This window comes from Apus apus, chromosome 1 (assembly GCF_020740795.1).
Source record: "Apus apus isolate bApuApu2 chromosome 1, bApuApu2.pri.cur, whole genome shotgun sequence".
Classification (NCBI taxonomy): Eukaryota; Metazoa; Chordata; class Aves; order Apodiformes; family Apodidae; genus Apus; species Apus apus.
The window spans coordinates 142,096,931-142,116,673 of record NC_067282.1 but is presented as its reverse complement, the minus strand read 5'-3'; the positions used below and the strand labels follow the sequence as shown (position 1 = coordinate 142,116,673).

At 37.9% G+C, this 19,743-nt stretch overlaps 2 protein-coding genes across 12 annotated transcripts in view; one reads left to right on the top strand and one right to left on the bottom strand.

Annotated features, from left to right (window-relative positions):
* Nucleotides 1-19,743, bottom strand: part of NINJ2 (ninjurin 2) — a 303,752-nt gene that overhangs the window by 119,583 nt on the left and 164,426 nt on the right. The window lies entirely within an intron of this gene.
* The window catches only part of WNK1 (WNK lysine deficient protein kinase 1), a 105,662-nt gene that overhangs the window by 41,670 nt on the left and 44,249 nt on the right, over nt 1-19,743 (top strand). For all 11 annotated transcript variants that reach the window (XM_051633405.1, XM_051633413.1, XM_051633398.1 and 8 more), the window contains exons 4-7: nt 659-816; nt 17,159-17,247; nt 18,604-18,823; nt 19,047-19,383. In XM_051633405.1, coding sequence (XP_051489365.1) covers nt 659-816; nt 17,159-17,247; nt 18,604-18,823; nt 19,047-19,383 — 804 coding nt within the window. The remainder of the gene's footprint in view (nt 1-658; nt 817-17,158; nt 17,248-18,603; nt 18,824-19,046; nt 19,384-19,743) is intronic.

Below are 19,743 nucleotides of genomic sequence, written 5' to 3'. Positions count from 1 at the left end.
TACTGCAGGTGGGAAGGTAAGTATGTGAAGAAAAGGGCTCTGGTGAGTGGCCTTTGCAGAAAATTACTTTTTATCCTTTTTTTCCTGAAGACTTTTTTATAGCAACAGAGTTTTTCATTGCAAGGCCTTTACTAAACCATTCTACTTCAGAAAGTAGATGGACAGCAACATGTCAGAGACTAGCTGTAGGCTCTTACCAGTACTACTTTTTTTTGCAGCAGAGGGCAGTCGGGTAATTTTTGAAACTGTTTAATGTGACTCCTTTCTTACAGGGAGAGAAGGTAAGTGTTTTAACTCTCCTTAGTATTTGGTTTGCAGCCTATGGCTAGTCTGCAGTTATCCCCTCTTCTTATCCCCTCCCCTCCATTTGACTCCAGCCTGATCCAATCTGGTTTGATACTTACATTTACTCACATGCATAAACCAGGAATTGCATCAGTCCTTTCATGCCATTCTTATTCCATAAAGGCCTTGCAATGGAAGACTCACAAAGTATGTTGGTGCAACAGAGTGACTAAGGGTTTCCTCCCTCTTCTTTTTGCCTCCACTTTCTCTTGTCTCACAGGTCTGTCCATCCGCTTCCCCCTGCGGTGAGTAACGCCAGCAGCCTCTGCTCGCTTTGAGACATTTAGAGTCTGAATCGTTCTTTTAATTTAAGGTACCCCAGAGTTCATGGCCCCCGAGATGTATGAGGAGAAATATGATGAATCCGTTGATGTATATGCTTTTGGGATGTGTATGCTAGAGATGGCCACGTCTGAGTATCCTTATTCTGAGTGCCAAAATGCTGCGCAGATCTACCGTCGAGTGACCAGTGTAAGTCCCTCCCCACTGCTGATTCTAAAGATACTACTACTGGCAACAAAGGAGAGTATAGCTGGGTAGCATGGTGCTGTGGAAGTGCATGTAGGGGAAGAAGAGAGGCTGGCAAGAAGTTTTTGATGACATGGGTGGAAAGGTACAGGATGATTCAACTTACCAGTCTGTCAGAAGCCTGTAAAATATGAGAATGGAAATAAAATTGTGCATGTGTTCATACTCCTCCTTCAGTATATAAGAAGGTATTGCATCGGGTTTAAAACAGAAAAACAACAAAACACCTTAGAGTAATAACAGATGATTTTCTAAGCCTCTGGGGGAATGGTGGGAATATTTCAGTTTTGAAGATTAGCTGGTAACTTTGTTCTGTGGAAAAACTGGATCACAAACTCAGAGCACTTTGGCTTAGCTGCATGCCGAGGCAAGTAACAAATTGTTCCATAGAGTGATTTTAAGTTAATAGTTTACTAAATTTCAAATGGCCCTTAGCTACTGTGTCAGGTGCACTATGTAGTGGAAATAACTTGATAAGTAGCAGGAAGGTATTCTACCCTGAGATGTATTGATTAGTGTAGCAGTGGGGAAGCATTGTGAGTGAAACCAAATAATGCTGAGAAGGCAATCCAGAGATTTGAGTTTGCTCGTCTGATTAGATTAAGTGGAACCTACAGACCTTTAACGTAAGAAGCAGAACAGTAATGCTAGAAATGTTCAGTGGTTGTGGCTAGATTTACTTTGTGATCTCTCAAACAGTGTCATCAAGATTATACCATTATAGTAAAACAAACTACACACATTCTGCCCTCTGATCTAAGCATTCAGAAGGAATAGTGAGGTGGCTATTTGGGGAAGTAAAAACTTGCATTTGATTTCTCAAAATGCCTGTGTGGATGTGCAAAGGCAAGAAAAATAAGCTTACCTCTTTCTCTGAGCTGTAGACAAACAAATTTTTGTTAGTATCTTTGTATTATCTTGGAGAAGTTGACTATTTAATAGCCGACTTGCTTAGCTTTGGCAAAACAGAATGCCTGCTTATTCCTGATCCCTCACGCTTATAAAAACTAGATGTAATTAATTAGATATTAAAAGAAGGGTCTTCGTGTCATAAGTATTGGATTCTGAAGGAAGGCTTGGTGAAATTAAATTATTCCTTCTTTCAAGGGGAATATTGAAGGGGCACAAAAAGAGGAAGAAGGAAGGGACAAAAAGCCATTTTTTTTGTTTTTTGAACAGATGTTACAGTAAGTTTATAGAAGTATATGCACACACAGTCTTTTTTGCATGTTGGAGGATGCATTTGTAATGTTCTAAACAGAGAGGAAAGCCAAGGGTGAAGTTGCGCTGTTACTCTGATTACAGCAAAATCTGCAGTGAAAGGAAACCAAGTATCTTACTGAAACAGTCGTAGTGATACTTTTTGCTATGCTTATGTATGTATCTTGGCCAGAGCTAAAGAAACATAGTATTGGTATGGGATGGGCAGTTTTTCTCAGAACAGATACCTGATGTAACAGCTCTTCCCATTCCTTAAAATGCTAGAAACTGGGCTGTGGTGAGAATAGTCAGTTTTTCAGACAGTCTGAGCCGTGGAAGTCCTCAGGTCTTAAAGAGTTGTCTTTCCCTGGTCTGTGAAGTACTTAGCAATTGGAAAGCCTTGTAGGGGCTTGTAGCAGACAAACTTATCTAGAGACTTACCAGAGTTCAACTTGCCACTTTTTTATTGTGCTTGATGCTTCTTTCTCCCCATTTTTTTTTGTTTTGATTGACTGTTGGACTTCTAAGTGGATGAGAAACACCAGTAATTTTTTTGTCTGTCCACTACCACCTTCTACCCTACTCTGCTGTTGATGGTTCACAGATTGAATTTAATTGATTTCCCCACCCCCTTCTCCCCCACTGTTTCATCTACTGCTTGAGGGTTTAAAAAAGTGGTTTGATATGAAAACAAGGAAGTTTAGTTTTCTTTCAGAAGGAGCAAAAATGGTAAATAAAGGTAAATAAAACAAAATGTACATTTATCTACTTCTAGGCAGAGGATGAAAGGCTGTGTGTGCTTTTGTATATTTAGGTTTGTTTATTTCACTGTAGTTGCAAAGCAGTTTGTTGTTTTTTTTTTAAAAAAAAACAACAAAACAAAACAAAAACAACAAAACAAACCAACCACAATCAAAACTTACATAACTTTCAAGGAATGGTCTCAGTGAGGGAAAGATGATATGATCTGGAAATGAAGCACAAATCTGTCTTTACTGATAATGGAGAATTTAGTGTTTCTTCCATAATGTGAAGAGCAGAACCATGTTATGAAAGTGAAATAAAATACCTTTGTATTTTTTTACCACTCTGACAGCTCTGTGAACCAGTGTGAAAAAAGAGCTGTATAGTTTTCTGCCCTTGTCCTTTGCTTCCTGTTAAAGAAAATAAGTTTTTCTTTAATTTCAAAAGAGGCTTTAGAAATTTAGACAACATCTGCAATTGTGGGTGAGGGGTGAACCAGTTGAGAAATTCAGAAGTTAAAAGGACAATGTGTTAGCCATTGGTGACAGAGTGGAGTCCAAGTTTCCTGCGTAGGTGACTCCAACTACTTACCGACACATTTCTTTTTAATGTATATTGGAAGATTAATGCAGTTTGTGGAAGATGATTAACATTTCTGTTTCAACCCCTTAGTTTGCTATTTTCCTAGGCATGTTTAGGAATATTTTGAGGTAGCAGCTGTAGTCCTGCTAAGCCTTAAATGAAGATATTTTGTCTAGGTGCACACACAGAAATCAGAGGAAAAGACTGCATTAACTGTCTGCTATTGACAATCATGAAAGATCATGCCATTTGAGAGTTAAAAACCACTTAAACCCCAAAGGCAACATTATAAAAATGTGTAGCTACTCAGTGCAAGCAACATGTGTTTAAATTACTTCCTTCACACCCTCTGCAGTAACTATTAGGCTTACCAAACAATTGAGTTGATCTGTTAGCTTTAATCCTTGCTGTTGCTCGGGATGGGAGCCTGTAAAAGGTGTGTGTCCAGGGTGTTCTCTCTGGACTGGAATTGGTGCTTTGATCTCCCTTCTAGGGTAGCTTTCAGCCTCACCACGTTTTGACTTAAGGACTGCTGTAGCTGATGCCCAGTGTTGGGTTGGGGCATTTGCCAGAATGGCTCAAAGTACTCAGTTATGTGTTCTGCCTTTTCTGTTTAGGGTCTTCCTTCATGGTTGAAAGCAGTTTTCTGATTAAAAACTACAGTTACATAAGCAAAGGTCTGGATAGCAGATTTAAAGGCTGAAATCCTAGAGATCCTAGAGATGAGGTGTGGTTTTTTTTGTTGGTTTTTTTTAGCAGTTGCTGTTACTTCACATCTGGGATAATAGCACTGAGGTGTGGGTTTGCTCTTAGCAAGGTGCTTGTCTACATTGTCTCACTGCGCCGTTTCTGATTTTGCTTAAAGCAGCGCTGGTATAAAGTTCCACTGTTTTTCCTGGCCCAAGAAACAGAAGTGCAATTAAATTGGTTTTCTGGCTCCTTTTGACTAGAAGAATTCTTCTATCAGTACATGAATTCTGTGTAAATGCCTGGTTTTAAAAAAAAAAAAGCAGGCTGTCTATTAGTAGGGCTCAAGGTGTTAAGTCAAACTTTGTTTTATAATTCTGGTAAGGAAGTCAGGAGTGATTGACCTTTGTACTTGCATCCTCTAGCATACTCAGTCCGACCCTTTCACTAGCAGTTCCTTTAGAATGGAAAATGAGATCTGCGTATCTTGTCACTCAAGCATAAAAGAGCCTATGCTTCTTCTTTGTTTTCATTAATCACAATGTTCCAATTTTATTTCAAAAAACCCTGTTTTCTTCATTGATGCTCTCTTCTCTTTGGAAATGGTTCAAAATAAATTAGCAGTTAATACTTAATTAAATTGCAACTCCTGGGATTTTTACCATATTGGGTAGGGAAAAATATATATCTGAGGTTTAAACAGTACCTCTCCTCAGCTGGGACTGAACACAACCAGCAGGCACTTTGCTGCCTACTTGGCCTCAGTAAAAAACATTCGAGCCTGTAATTAATTGAATCAAGATACTTAATTCTGTTACATACTTACAAAAAAAAAAGAGTGTAATATTTTAGGAAAAATCATGAATGTTTTCCTGCCTTTGTTCCTCTCTGGAGACTGGTATACTTTCTTTGACCTTTTCCATACATATTTCAATTAAACAATTTGTCACAGGAGATACTTGAAATAGGCTGCATGTTCATTTAAATGAAAACAGATATTTATAGAACAGACATCTTAAGTATAATTTCTTAACTTAGTCTGTTTGGCAAGTAAGGCGGTGAAGGACTAACTGCAGTAGTTTTAGCTGCTTTGTCTCAGCCTCTGGTGAGACCGACATAGCCCAAGCAGTTGCCTCAAAACCTAGCTTTTTTTTTTCTTATGTTGCAGTTACCACTCACAGATATATTACAGACTTCAGTTACTTCTATGCTATATTTCCTTCCAGATTTCTTTTTACAGCACAGAGATAATATTTATAAGTATGAAGAGGCACTGACTGCTTGATCTCTAGAGTTTGTATGTACCAAGTCTTACATTTGCTAGGTGATTGATTAGTCTCAGGACTAGTAAGAAGACAAATAATGCATTTATTATGCAGATTTGTCTCATTTTTGCATATCTACCAATAATACAAAAATCCAAACATGTAAATTGCAAAAAAGTTAGTAAGACCATCCTCAGTCTCAAATGTACTAATCAGCTGAGTATGAGCAGAAAACTCCCTTTTCACCACCTTCAGTTTCATAAACTTACCATTTAAGTTCTCCTGATGGACTTGTGCTGTGTAGTTAGTTTTCTCCATGCTTACTTTGATAAAGTGAAGTTTGCACTTACCCTTGCTTTCACCAAAGTCCAGTCTCTTTTCTGTAAATACATGTCTGCCTTCTGAGCTGGCCCTTAAGATGAGAAGGGGGGGAAAATGTTCTGCAGATTGGGTACAACATTTTCTTCTTTGTTCTACAGAGCTTAAAAAAAAAAAAAGCCCAAGGGAACAAGGTATATAATGAGTAACCTGACCAGGCAGTGTCTAACTGGTTTAAAAATCCTTAATTTCCCTAACTGGTGAGAACTGAAGCTCACTGGTTAGAGTGAAGGTCATTCATTTGACTGGAAACCAAGCAATTATGAAGCACTGCTGTTTGGTTAACTGAGTTGAAATTAATCTCTTCTTTAGTGTCTCAAAAGTTAAACATCATAATTGCCTAGACTTGTCAACTACTTCATTTATACTAGAGATGCAATGGGCAAAGCATCCCATCTCTTTTCTCTTTTTCCTTCTTTCTGAGGGGTCCTAGGCTGCAAATATAAATGCTTAACCTGTAGATTTATGATTACTTTTATTAGCAGTGCTTAATGAATGTTGATGAATGTACTCTTTTGGTTTCTGGAAGCAATATGCAACTTTTAAAGGGGATATGTACTCTGTTTCTTGACCTTGAATAACTTTATTTCTTAGCCTGGTTCAGATAGACATAGACACTCCCGTTCTACCAAGCTTTCAAGTGAAAGAAGCACTGGAAAAAGGTTGCTAAAGCCAATACTGTAAGACCATGAATATTTAACCAAGCACAAGTACCTAGAAAGGTTGGACCAGGTGATCCTTGAGGTCCATTCCAAGCTGGCATTCTATGATTCTAGATTAATCATAAGAAAGTGCAAACTCTTCTAACTACTTATTGAAAAAAGTAAAGTATCAAATGGACAAATTTCACATCAGATGCAATTCTTCTGCGTTGCACTGACTGGACTAAAGACACTGAAGCGCTTTTCTACACCTTGCCCCTTGTAGCTGTTAAACACAGTTGCAAGCATTTTGCTGGATCATCTTTAAGAGTGAAGAATCTTCTTGGGGGGAGGTTCAGTCAATGACTCATCATTCAGAAATAGCCTTAAAAATGGAAGGTAGGAATTCAGGTGTTGAAGCGTTAATATCTTAAGAAACTTTGCATCTTAGCTTGGAAGTCCCCTTTAAGAAATGGTGGTCATCTAAGTAAGGAAAAGCTGAGATCAGATTGAATACTGAGATAGGCTATATGGTATGTACAGGTAGGGCAGATGATGCCTAAAGTTGAAAGGAAAAAAGACTCATTCAACTGAATTCCTTTCTAAAAGTAGCTCACTATTACTAATTGATCTGAGAGGTGCTTGTACTATTCAGCATCAAAAGCTTCTAGATTACAGCCAGAACTGTTTTGTCAATATTTATGTTGTACAGCAAACTTGGTTTGAAGCAAAAGTAGACATTACTTATTAATATTCACTGCTGAGCCTGGAATGTGTCTTTTAGCATTTTTGAATTGGACATGATTTTAAAAGGATCAGAAATTAAAAGGAAGAGGGGTTAGCATCAGATAAGTTGCATAAAATCAATATCTAATGTATTTTTTCAATCTGAAATTCTAAAATTTTGTTGGATTACAGAGTTTCCAAATGTGGTGTTTGGTTTTGTTTTTTCAAAAACCTAAATAAATTCATAGGATATTGAGAAAAATCATATAGTTAAAAGTTCATTATCTGTTAAGGATCAGGCCTCTTAAAACTGTGATACTAAAATTTAATATTCTGTCCTGATACCTATTTAACTTACACTAACTGAGTTTAATTTAACAAAAAATGGGAAGGTGGCTGCTCTTAGGAACAGGGAGGTGGTAAATGGATTTAAAATGTCTGGCTTTGCAGTGTGAAGAGAACCATTGATGTATCACTGAAGCATTACTGGGAGGAGGCTGATAGCTCAGTGTTATTTGTCAGGAAAGTGCCACTAGTCAAGAATGCTGACATGAAGAATGTATGGACTACTATTTATTTTCCTGTCAACTGTACTGCTATATCTGCAAAGGAGTAGAAGTAGGATAAGTCCAGGAAAGGTTTAGTCTTGTGGAAGCTCACAGCATCATTGAGTAAAAAGAAGTTATTTTGAGATTATTATGTGATACATAAGCGAAAACACCATCAAAATTTTAAGTAAACCCTTTAGAGTTACATCGAGATTACTCAGAGCTGTTCCCAGAGCAGGCAGCAAGATGGGGGCATATGTGCCTATTTGAATGCTTTTGTTTGTTCCTGTATTTGAAGAGTGAAAATTAATAAAGTTAAATGTGATTTTGCAGGTACAGTTTATTCCCAAAAATTGAGAGAAACACCAGGATTAAAAAGAATATGTAAGAAACTCCATTGCTTATTGTGCATAATGTTTTTGTACTACAGGGAAAAAAAAAAAGCTGTTGCTTTGCTGTCTAGTGAAGGTATTTAAAAGCTTCCTCACACTATGAACCTGTGCCTTTATTTTAAGGTAAACTACTTTCAGAGACATTTCTACCTTACCACCTATTAGTACTATCATGGAGTTCTCTGTGTAGCAGATAAACTTTTTAGGACCACTCTCTGAAACTGTTGAATCTCTTGGTACACCAATAGGAGTTCTCACATTAGAATAAGTAATAAAATAAAAAGAAAGATGACTTTTGGTGCATTGTCTGAATAGTGCACTATATTTGGTGTTTGATTCTTCTAAGGGCTAGTTCTGGTACCAAACGTGTTTTGTGGCCCATGGAAAAGACTTAATGTTGTCTTATTCTTTTTAATTCAGTTCCAAGACCACTGGACCTCATCTGTGGCATTTGAATTACTGTTGCTGTACTTGAATTTAGAAATGTATACTAGATTGTTTTTCTATCAGAGTGGTAGCAGATGGAAGCAGAGAATGCAACTAATATGATCTGAGTTTCCAAAAATGTATTTTCCATACTGAAAATAGAAGACACTTTTAGTATTGTGTGACTGTGGCATTTCTAAATTTATACTGCTGAAATGTGTGCCTAGGCATGTCTGTTTTTTTGAAAGCGACATTCAAGCTGAAGTCCCAACAAAGCAAAGGGTCATTCATCTAGCTCAAGATGTTCACCACTGCATATTCTTGTTCAGATGATAAAAGCAGCATCCCTGCTCCTTAGTGTGAGGTCTAAAAACTGTGGATGGTACATTTAACTGATCCTATCTTTATGCTCTTGTACAAGAATAAAAATAGAAAAGTTAGTACTCAGTCCACTTGTCCAGTCATACTTTACTGTTGTCCTCATACTGCATGTTTCTAAACAAGGCCCTTCTCATTGTTACATGCACCAATATCCTAATGGTTTGCCAGCAGTGCACCAAGAAACTGTGTTCTGCCTTGTAGTTACAGAATTTCCTGTTATAGAGCTTGAGTAATTTCTTCTTTTCACTAGAATTCCTGCAGTTACAATAGGTGCTGTGATTAATTAATCAATCTACTTTTTAAATATAAAACATCTGCTTAGCTAGTCATAAGGGGTCCAGATTTTTAGGGCCTTTGAAATAGGTTGTTGTTTTTATTCACCTGGGTGTTCTGAAGTACAGTGAGCTTCCGTGTCTAGAATAAGAACTGAAAATGCCTTGTGTGCTGGGCTAGATAATTAGTCAACAGGGTAATTCTAAGATGTGGTGTATATCAGCAGTAGTGCATAAGTTGTGTTTAAATATAATCACAAATACAGTGTGTTTTTTCACTCTGTTAAAACCTTATACTTGAGAGCACTGGTAAGGACCTCTAGGAGCTCTGCAGCCTACCGTACTGGTCTTAAATTGGCTTTGTTGACTGGGTGGATTTGCAAATGCATGGAGTTATATGTCTCTTAATGCTGGAAATTATCTGGCATTAATAAGTAAAAACTCAGTATGGAGAGACTGGCAGAGAAGCTGGTCAGACAGACAGTGTCACTGTTCTGTGGTTTCTGGGTTTGGAGATCAGTTGCAGAACACAGATGTGGGGATGATAGCAAGCAGTGATGGCTCATCAAATGAGGAGTCTGTTGTGTTCTTTTCCACCAAAGATTATCTGATAAAAACATGCTTCTTTCAAGCAACCTCACAAGCTTTAGGAATAAGCAGGATATGTCAAAGTGCAAACACATCTTGTGTGTAAAACAGCTTTTTTTTTTCCCCTGTTGTGACTGGCCATTTGTTTTTTGTTAATACCTAAAAGATACTTTGAAAATAGGTGGTAGATTGAGGTGAAAAGCAGTTCTAAATTGCCTTCAGTCAGGCTGCAGCAAGTAGGCCTGTGTACAGTGCCTCTGTTGCCTCTATAACATGTTTGTGAAATCTGGGCATGCACGTCTATCTGTTGCAAGTCATGAAGACAGCTGGTCTGGAGAAATTTAAGAATCTTGGGACTTTAATTACTTACACACCTTCATTGCAGAGGGTGAAGACAGACTGGTGTGTAGAAGACAGCTATTTCAGTGACACAGAGCTCTTGAATGGCTGGGATATGAATTTTGTTCTGGATGATGGTTGATCAGTCAAGTTCAAAAGGTTATGGGTTCAAAATGCATAGTCGTCATTTTTGATCAGAAGAGAAGATGACTGGTCCAGTCCTAGTCTAAATACTGACTCATGAGCTAACTCATTGGAAGCTTTCATCTGCTCCGACTGCTTATATTGCAGTAATGCTGTTTACTCTGTTAGGATACGGATCTGATGCAGAGCTTATTCTGCAGGATTTGGTGATTTAGTTCTTGGCAGAATTATCAATTGTCCAGAATTAATTGCTATGAAAATACTGAAATTGGAGAAGCTAAATTTTTGCTTCTGTTAAATGTGTTGCATTGTTTTAAATTCCACTTCCCCACCCTCCCCTCGGAATTATCAACTACTCTAGCTTACTTTTTAAGAACAACAATATAATTCGTCTTCTGTAGCCAACCTGTATCTCTTCTGAACAGAATAAATTTTAAACGGAAGTCTTCCTTTTCACAATAGGTATTTGGACTGGGTGTATGCTGTATGATATAAGGAACCAAATCAGATTGTTTTTAGAACAGGCAACAGAATTAAGATGACAGATTAGAGATGGAAAAGGTGACGAAGTGGTTAAACCTGTAGGTTCTGAGGGCTCGGTAAGTAACTAATAGCAGGCAGTGAAATTTAGATAATCACGGGGTAAACCAATTTAGATGCCATATATACCATTGCCTGGGGGCTTCTTTTAGACTATGGGGAAGGAGGTAGGATCGTGGGCTTTTTTCCACTGGAATCATATGCTCTGTCTAAATTCCTGGAATTAATGGTTTGTGGCAGCCTGGGACTGGCTCAAACTAGAATGGTAAGAACTTAGCAAAAAGAAAATGTAGAGCTTTTAATTACCTTGTTTGTGTGATTTGACTTTGCTACTGATTCCATTAGCCTCTGGACTCTGCAATGTTAGAACATTTTGTTTGAGAAGATTAATCGGTTACAGTAGAATTCCTTTCAAGCTCTGCAGTTATAGCACCTTTCAAAAGAGCAAAGCAAGAGTTGTGGTTAGACTGGGACAGGTAGACTGTGTGCGTGTTATAAGCTGAAGCATTTAATGTTCTTTGCAGGTCATGCAGTGTACCCCAGAAAAATGTAGCCTTAATTAGGTGTACAATATGTTAGATTTTTATTCCAGTGAAGATGGTTTCCTTTGACTGCAGAGAAACTAAAGTTTCATAGGAGCAGGTAGAGAGGATTTCTAAAATATCTAATGAAAGATCAAAAAATAGTGCAATATTGATGTTGCATGGTATAACAACAACATTGGTATGATTGTGATACACTTGAGGAACTAAGTATGCTCTTTTAGGGTGAAAAATGATCTTGATGGTTTGAAATTGGATTTTCAGTTTCTGATCACTAGTTGGTCGAAATTCATTTGCTCACTTCATGCTTCAAAACAGTGTCAGTGAGCTTTCTTAGCTTTTTACCTTATGTCCTTCCAAAAAAACACCCCTAAAGCCCTGAAACATAATGTTTATTACAATGTTTATTGTAGACAACATTTTATTAATAAACAAGTTTTACAATGGCTGTTTGAAGCTATATACAAGAGGGGGAAAAAGATTATAGACTTCAGGTTAAGGTTTGGAGTCTAGCAAGGAGTGTTATAAAATATAATAAATATTTGTGCACATGTGGTATAAAAAAATGATGTGGCTGCCTAACTCTGTCCAACAGTTTGAAAATTGCCTTCAAATTCCTTTTTCTTACACTAAGATGACATTGCCAAAGGTAGCAGAATGTGATTGTCAGAAAGGAGGGAGATAGAATATATTGTAGTATCTTAGTGCTGTCTTGTGTTCTATTAGTATTAAAGTTAGTCAACTCTAAGTATACTTCTGTAGCTCTGTTGAAAGAAAGGATGAAAGAGCAGCTGCCTTCTTCTCCCCACCGGTACAAAACTAGTGCCAGCAACCTCAGGTCAGAATTACACACCGAACAGACCCATTTTCCTCCACTTAAAAATGGACGTCTGCAACAGTGGGAGTGAACTGGGTGATGATCTTACAGCCTTGCACTATGGCAGGAAACTTGGGTGGAGAATAGGCAGAGCAGCCATGCAGGGAGGCGGGGACATGCAGGAAGTAAAGGATCCTTGTGCTGCACCTTCTTCCTCCTCCTCACAGCTAGAGCTGGGCAGATAGAAAAGGACACCCTTACCTCTTCCTTATATTAACTATTTCTATTCAATATCTGAGTGGCAAAAGCAGATATTAAGCTCAAATCTCTGCAGCCTCATGTACTGGACTTGGGAAAGTACAAGAGGTGTCAAACAGAGAACAATGCTCCCTTCTAACTTCGATGTCTGCTTTCCTTCTGCTGTGCGTTAAGTGTACAGTCTAGTGGATTCCCATCGCAAACTAGCACCTAACTAACTCTTTAGTGTGTGTGTGCCTCTCTTTTCCTGATGGATTTTACAAAAAGAGAGATCTGTCCCATATTTGTAATTGTTAATTCCCACTGTTGCTGCTCTCACAAGGATTGCACTAAAGAGGTAAGTAACAATTTCAGCTCTATTAGAGTAAGTGTGTGTAGCCACAGAAAGGGGTTTTGGGGGTGAATCAGAATTCCTTGACAAATCTGCTGAACTGCTTTACATTTGCATAGCTTGAGTCTTCAGCTTTTAAACTTGACTGTACTTCTTTCCCTGTAATTTTTTTTAATGTAGATTAAAATTCTGAACAGCAAGGCTGGAACACTTACTGCTTCTGCTGTTTTCCACCTGTGGTGTTATTCCAAATCCATTTTTTTAAAATTTGGGATTGTTGAGAGTATGCCACCCTTCCTCTGTCTTCATATTGGTTTGGTGTAAAAATTATAGAGCACTGATTGTGCATTCTTTTAAGAAGTAAATTATATTTTCAGTATCCTTGCATGATTATGAGATGCTAAACCACTGACCCAGTAAGCTGGTGATCTAACTAACGCAAAATACTATGTGTTTCTAAGGCAAAAATTGTGGAGTTCTTGGTAGCTTATACTTCGTTTAAAGTATCTTGAAAATCTACTGTTCGTAAGAGTACCTAACTTGTTTTTTACGGGTCAAAGAACCATATAAATGTGGATGTTGAATCTTGGAACACTTTTTTTCACCTGATCAAAATCTGACAAAATCACAAACTTTACCAAGTCCAAAATATGCAAAATATTTTTTATAGCTTATCATGAAGACTGTAAAATAAATTCTTCGTTTTGCATCAGTTGCACTTTGTGCTACATACAGATGTATATATATGCATACGTATTTTAAAGGTGCTCTGAAAATGTAAGTGTTCAGTGGGTTTTAAGTTGGCACTTCTTTAAAAAAAAGCAGTTCTGCCTTTGTTAGCTGTTGCAGTATCTCTTTCTTTCTGTAAGACTGAGAGCTAGTGCAACAGTGTAGGGAACCAAATTGGGGAGCTTCATCTTACTGGAAACTGTTGTAGGCTTTTTTGGCTGCATTTGTTTCAAGTCTGATAAACACTGATTGGGATCATTATGCAGCTGTGTAAGTGCGTGTGCTGGAAAAAGAGAGGAAATCACAGGTGTATGGGAATGGGAGATGGAGAACAGGAGACTTACTTTGAGCAGCACTGCCAGTTCATGCAATTTTAGGTGGTAGTTTGAGAAAATATTGGTGATTTTCATGTCTGTTACACCTGTGTACACTTTTTTTCCCCTGTAAGAGAGCTTTCTTGTTATTTCTTTAGCAAACTCAGAAAAAAATGCTATTGGGACTTGGTTGCTTAGTTCTCCCTCAACTGCCACAGGGGAATAGGACTAGTAGATTAAAAGATTCGAGTTGTCCTGTGATTCTTCTGAGGAGTTTGGAGCCGGGAAAGGCGTATAGGAATGTGACTGCCTTGTGCTAAGTGTCCTGAAAAGCAGGAAATACTGAGTGGCACTTGGGTGCCTTTGGGTTCAGAAACTAATGAGCGTATGCTTGGCTGCACAGCTCATGTGCTCTTAAGGACATGTCAAGGTTATGTGTGAATTGCAGGGCCTGGCCCCCCTTAGGTTTCTCTGTGATGGCAGGTTAAGTTGTATATGCAGCTCAGTGTCGAAAAGAGTTCACTGATTTATCGATTTTTATCATTCACAGCATCCTTTATCATCTTTACATAAAAATAATTTGGCACATCCTCTAGTACTTGAGGAGGAAAAAAATTTCTTTAAAGCTGTTGGTACTTAAGTGGCCCAAACTTTAGCACAAGAGGTGGTTGGTTGACACTGTAGACTAGGCTTTGGCAACCCTTCTCATGTGGGATGCACTGAGAAATAAGTAGCTGCTTGAACACAGAGTCCTCTGTTGGTTTAAGGGCCTGGTGTGATGTTCTCTCAGGTTTTCTGAGGAGCAGTTTGGAACATTGAGGCTATGCTGGAGGAAATTTGTAGGAGCTGCTTTTCTTTAACTGAGCTCTTGGTTTGAAGTTCACAAAATGGGGTATTGTGAAATGGCCCTCATGAAAGGGCCTGAAGGTTTGTTTTTTTTATATTTCAGGATAGCAAGATACAGGGTAGCAGACTGAATCACTGATATTTTATAATCTGTTCTTAGCTTTACCTTTTCAGTCTTCATGGAAGAGCAGAGCATGCTGTAAAATAGTTAAGAAGAAAACTTATGTTCTGGCTTCATTATGTTAGTATTTTGCTGTAGGAGTTGTCTTATTCAGCTTTTAGTTTTTTTCTGAAATGAGATTGTCACAGATCTGACATCTTTTGCTGGTACAGTGTGAATGAACATACACGCAGGCTTCTGCTGTGCCTGGGGTTTGAGCTATTTAGGAGATGTAGTGTTAAACTTAGGAAATTTAGATACAAATATATACAATAAGCAGTTGAATAATTGTTGCATGGGTTATAAATATATATGTGTGTGTATATGTAGGAGACCATCTAATTATGTATAGAAACATCTATGTCTACATATATGAACCTGAACTCCCAGAACCGTTTTAGGCTTGGTCACAATTAAAGGTGGGTGTCTCTGACTAGTCTGCCAAATTAGCAGACACACATGCAAACAGGTATTTGATGCCAGTAGTAAACACTAACTCAAGTTTTATAAATCCCTATAGAGTCTAGGGCTCTGATGTCCTGCTAGGAAGCTGGAGGTTTTTTTATATGACCTGATTACAGCATTAAACTTACGCATCCAAACTTTGGTCTGGTGTTTTATCAGCTGAGCCATAGATCTCCTGAAGTCTTGATGTTCAGTGAAGCTTCTAAAAGCATTAAGTTAATGTTCCCTGACAGACTGTGTTTCAGGGCTTATTCTAGTCACAATATACTCTTCAGTTCTGTGAATTTTAATTGGTAGAATTTCATAAGAGGAAATTTTATAAGAGCAAAGAAATAAATAATAGCAATGCTATTGTGACAGGAGGTTTTATATCGAGTGGAAAACTATCTTTCATAGTGGGTTTTTTGTCCTTTTAAAAATTCCAGATTCAAGACCTTTGTAAAATGTAGTGACAAATAGCACTGTTGTCCACTGAAAGGCAGTACTCTTGTGTTTTTCCTGGTCTTTGCGTCTGTTAAAAGCTGATGTTGACTGTGCCCTCTACTGGAATTGTGTGGTATAATCTAAATACTATTTTTGATAGTAAGTATATAAAGTCAGTGTACTTCCATGTCTGGTCGACGAAAAACCATATCTAAATGTAGGTGGAAATTATTATCTTATTAAATCTTCATTGTCAGTTAAATGAAGGTCTGTAATTGCAAAGGTTCCGGTTCAGAGACTTGAACCTTTGTTTCAAATATTTTTTTCCACTGCCAATAGAGGTCATGTCTTGATGCCCCCTTTTGGTTGGAAACAGTATTCTATAGGATATTAGGGTAATTACTTTCTGGTTAGGCCACAAATGATGATGCTTGTACCGCTGCTTCACTTATTTCTAAAGCTCACACTCTATGGTTTTCACTTTTTATTTAGTTGTGCTTTGTTAGTGACACAGGGTCAGACATATCAAGTATATGATTTCAAGATTGTTCATTTTGAAAAGGTGAACTCTTGATATAACAGAATTTGAACAGTATGTCTTCATTCTATCTCATTCTGCTGTCTTAAATACAGAGTTTGAAGCTAAAGGCTGAATCAAGTAAAGTTGAGTGCCAAATTTTGCTGTGGTAAACAGTTGCCTCTGAAGTAGAACTTCTGATCATGATTAGGTGAAGCTTGACTCTCTCTGCCTGAGTGTTTTGCACAATTCCCAGGTGGTCTTATATCATTGCCTGTTTGCTTTATTGATTAGAGTAGCTGGTCATACTTACATGCTGTTTCCTACCCCTCCAGTGGATTTAGCATGTATTGTACAAAGGTGTTGTAATGTGGTGTTGAAAGGCTTTTGTAAAGGTTTGTATTGCTGAATGCATTTTCCTGAACTCTTAACAGCAGTGATGTAGGAGTGTGCTTGGAGCATAGTAGGTCTTCTGGAGAGAGATAAAATACGGTATGCAGAAAGGTTGTTTGTGTTTAGGTTAGGTGTTTTTTTGTTACTTTAAACATTAGTCAGATCATTCTGGGCTAAGGCTTTTCCTGTAAAATCAGTCTATGCCAAAATTACTTTGTATAATGGCATGCTGGAAACATTCTGGGAAGAATCCTTTGAAGACTTAAGTTAGTCATGTGGGTTCATGTGTTTGTGCTACATAGGAAACATTTCCTTTAATTCTTAGTCCAGTCTGTGTACTTGCCTCTAACCAGCATAACTTCCATGGAAACTAAACAGTTCTCCCATGGTAGTCGAGAACCTATCTGCCAAAGCCTTCTGTTATGGAAGTGTAGCTGAGACGTACGGGGGGGTTGGGAAATGTTTGCGATAAGTCACTAACAAATGAACAGAAATACTAGGGTCAGATTTCTCTATAATTTGCACTAGTGGGAAATTCAGGCCAGTTATCTATTGAGTAAAAATAGTTGGTTTGTAAACAATCAAAACTTAAATCAAGCCTATTTTCAGTTTCTCTGTTGTTACTTGTATGTTCCAGGGTGTCAAGCCAGCCAGCTTTGATAAAGTAGCAATCCCTGAGGTAAAGGAGATTATTGAGGGATGCATTCGACAAAACAAAGGCGAAAGGTAAGTACTTTCTTTTTGGATAGAGGTATTACTTGCTGTGATGATACTAGATCTAGTTAGTTCCTGTGTTAGTTTCTTCTGTGTTCTGAAGAAACCTGGGAAGCTAGTATTACTTCTGTAGGTTCTATTCTTTGGTAGATTCCTATTTAATGATTGTTTTGGAGCATTATCTATCAGTGTCAGGAAAAGTGCAAATGTTACAGTAACCATCCATGTCAGTTCATTCAGAAATTCTACTGCTTATATTAAAACTTTTATTTAGTCAGCAAAAGAGTGGAGGACAATCCTTCTGGATTCCCAGGCATTTAGATTGGTTGGTTTATTTTTTTTTCCTGCCCCTATGATTTTGTTGGCATTTTATGACTGATTATTTTGAGGCCTCTTTTTATTTTTTAAAAATCTTGCTGCTTCTTTACGTCCACATTTTCTGCAAGATGACATCAACTTGAAGTGATTAACTTACGCCATTACAGGAAATCTGTAACTGCTGTGATGGCTCATTTGTGGGATTTGTTTTGTTTTCTGCTTTTACATAGGTGTTGCTTACTAAATGTATGATTTAAGAATACTTCAGCCTTCGGTCCTCTTCCAATCTCCTGCTATTCCATTCAGAACTAGTTTTGACAGATCATGGGTGTTTGTTCATCCCCATCTATTAACTTGAAGTTTTATGTCTGAATGGCATTACTGTGTATTTTTAATTTCTGTTCTTTCTCATAAACAGTTTAGTATTTTTCCCATTTTAAGTTGATTTTGTTGCTGCACATCACTTATTTCTTGCCATTTATTTTCATTGGTTAACTTTTAGACTGCAAATGCTGTGCGTATATGAACCTAGAACTTTTTTCTACCTTTAGGACAAAGCTTCAATTCTGCCAAGCAGAATGCAAATTGAAGTGGTTTAAAATAGTATGCAATATGAAAGAAGTCTTGTGGTGTTTATCTAGTGCTGAATTTACTAGATAAAGCTCTTAAAGATTTTGAGAGAGACTGAAATATGCATTTGGATTACTGGGTTGTGTGCTGGATCTTAATGTTCAGTAAAAAGCAAACTGGTTTCTTCAAGGTTTCTTATTATATTAGTCACTATAAATCCTGTTCAGTTGGCTTCAATCTGTTGGTACTTCTGATGACCAATATGTGATTTATTTTTTTTAACATATGTAGCATTGTTGCATTTTTTTCTCCATGATGCTTTTAAATAGAAATTTGAATGGTAGGATGTCAAACAATTCATGGGAGAAGTGTGGAATGTAGAGAATAAATTTGGGGGAACATCAGGCAAGGATATTCCTTAATATTTTATGAAAACCTAATGACTATATGTGCTTTCTACATTCTTTTCCAATATGCTAGATATGCTATTAAGGACCTTTTGAATCATGCTTTCTTCCAAGAAGAGACTGGAGTACGGGTAGAACTAGCAGAGGAAGATGATGGAGAAAAAATTGCCATTAAACTCTGGCTGCGAATTGAAGACATCAAAAAACTCAAGGGCAAATATAAAGATAATGAGGCAATAGAGTTTTCCTTTGACTTGGAGAGAGATGTCCCAGAGGACGTGGCACAGGAAATGGTAAGTGCTGGGGGTCTTACAGAGCATCAGAAGTGTTGACGTTCTCTGACAGTGTAATGTAATCTGTCACCCTTTGTATTTGCTGATTTTACTGTCTAGAAATAAACCAGCTTCAGAAGTTTTTGAATGAGAAGTTAGTGCCAGAGAGTGGTAGTGTATGTTGTAGCACTACAACAGCAGCTGTCTGTGACAGTCTGAATTCTGTGAATATATCCTCCTTCAGGTGGAATCTGGCTATGTCTGTGAAGGGGATCACAAGACAATGGCGAAAGCTATCAAGGACAGGGTATCTTTGATTAAGCGAAAGCGAGAGCAGCGTCAGTTGGTGCGAGAAGAACAGGAGAAGAAGCTTCAGGAAGAAGGTAGTCAGAAGCAGCAGCTGGAGCAACAGCAACCATCAAGTGCTTCCCACGCAGGGTCAAAGCACCCCCTATCTGTCACTGGTACTACTCCTGTCCCCACTACGTCAGCATCGGTTTCTACACAAGTGGAGCCTGAAGAGCCAGAAGCTGATCAACACCAACAACTGCAGTTCCAGCAGCCCAGTATATCTGTTCTTTGTAAGTGTGTCAGTTGATTTTTTTAGGAACTCTTGCACTTACACAATTCCCCCTTCTTAGAGTCTTAAACCTTTAGTGGTTATAGCAGTAAATATATTAAGATGTTGCTGTTTGCCATTGCTGTCTGCTGAAAAACATTAGCCCACTAGAAAGCACAGCAAAAGAAGATGCATTCCTGTGCCTTAGCTGAGCCAAATCTTGGCACAATTCACAGTTCAGTGCCTTAGCACAAAATAATTTTCCTTTTTTTCAAGTTAATACACTAAATAAACTGGGGCACCTGAATCATAAACACGTCCAAGGTTTTGCTGTCCTCCTATAGGGACAGTATATTCTGGCCCTGCCGAAGTATATGCTTGC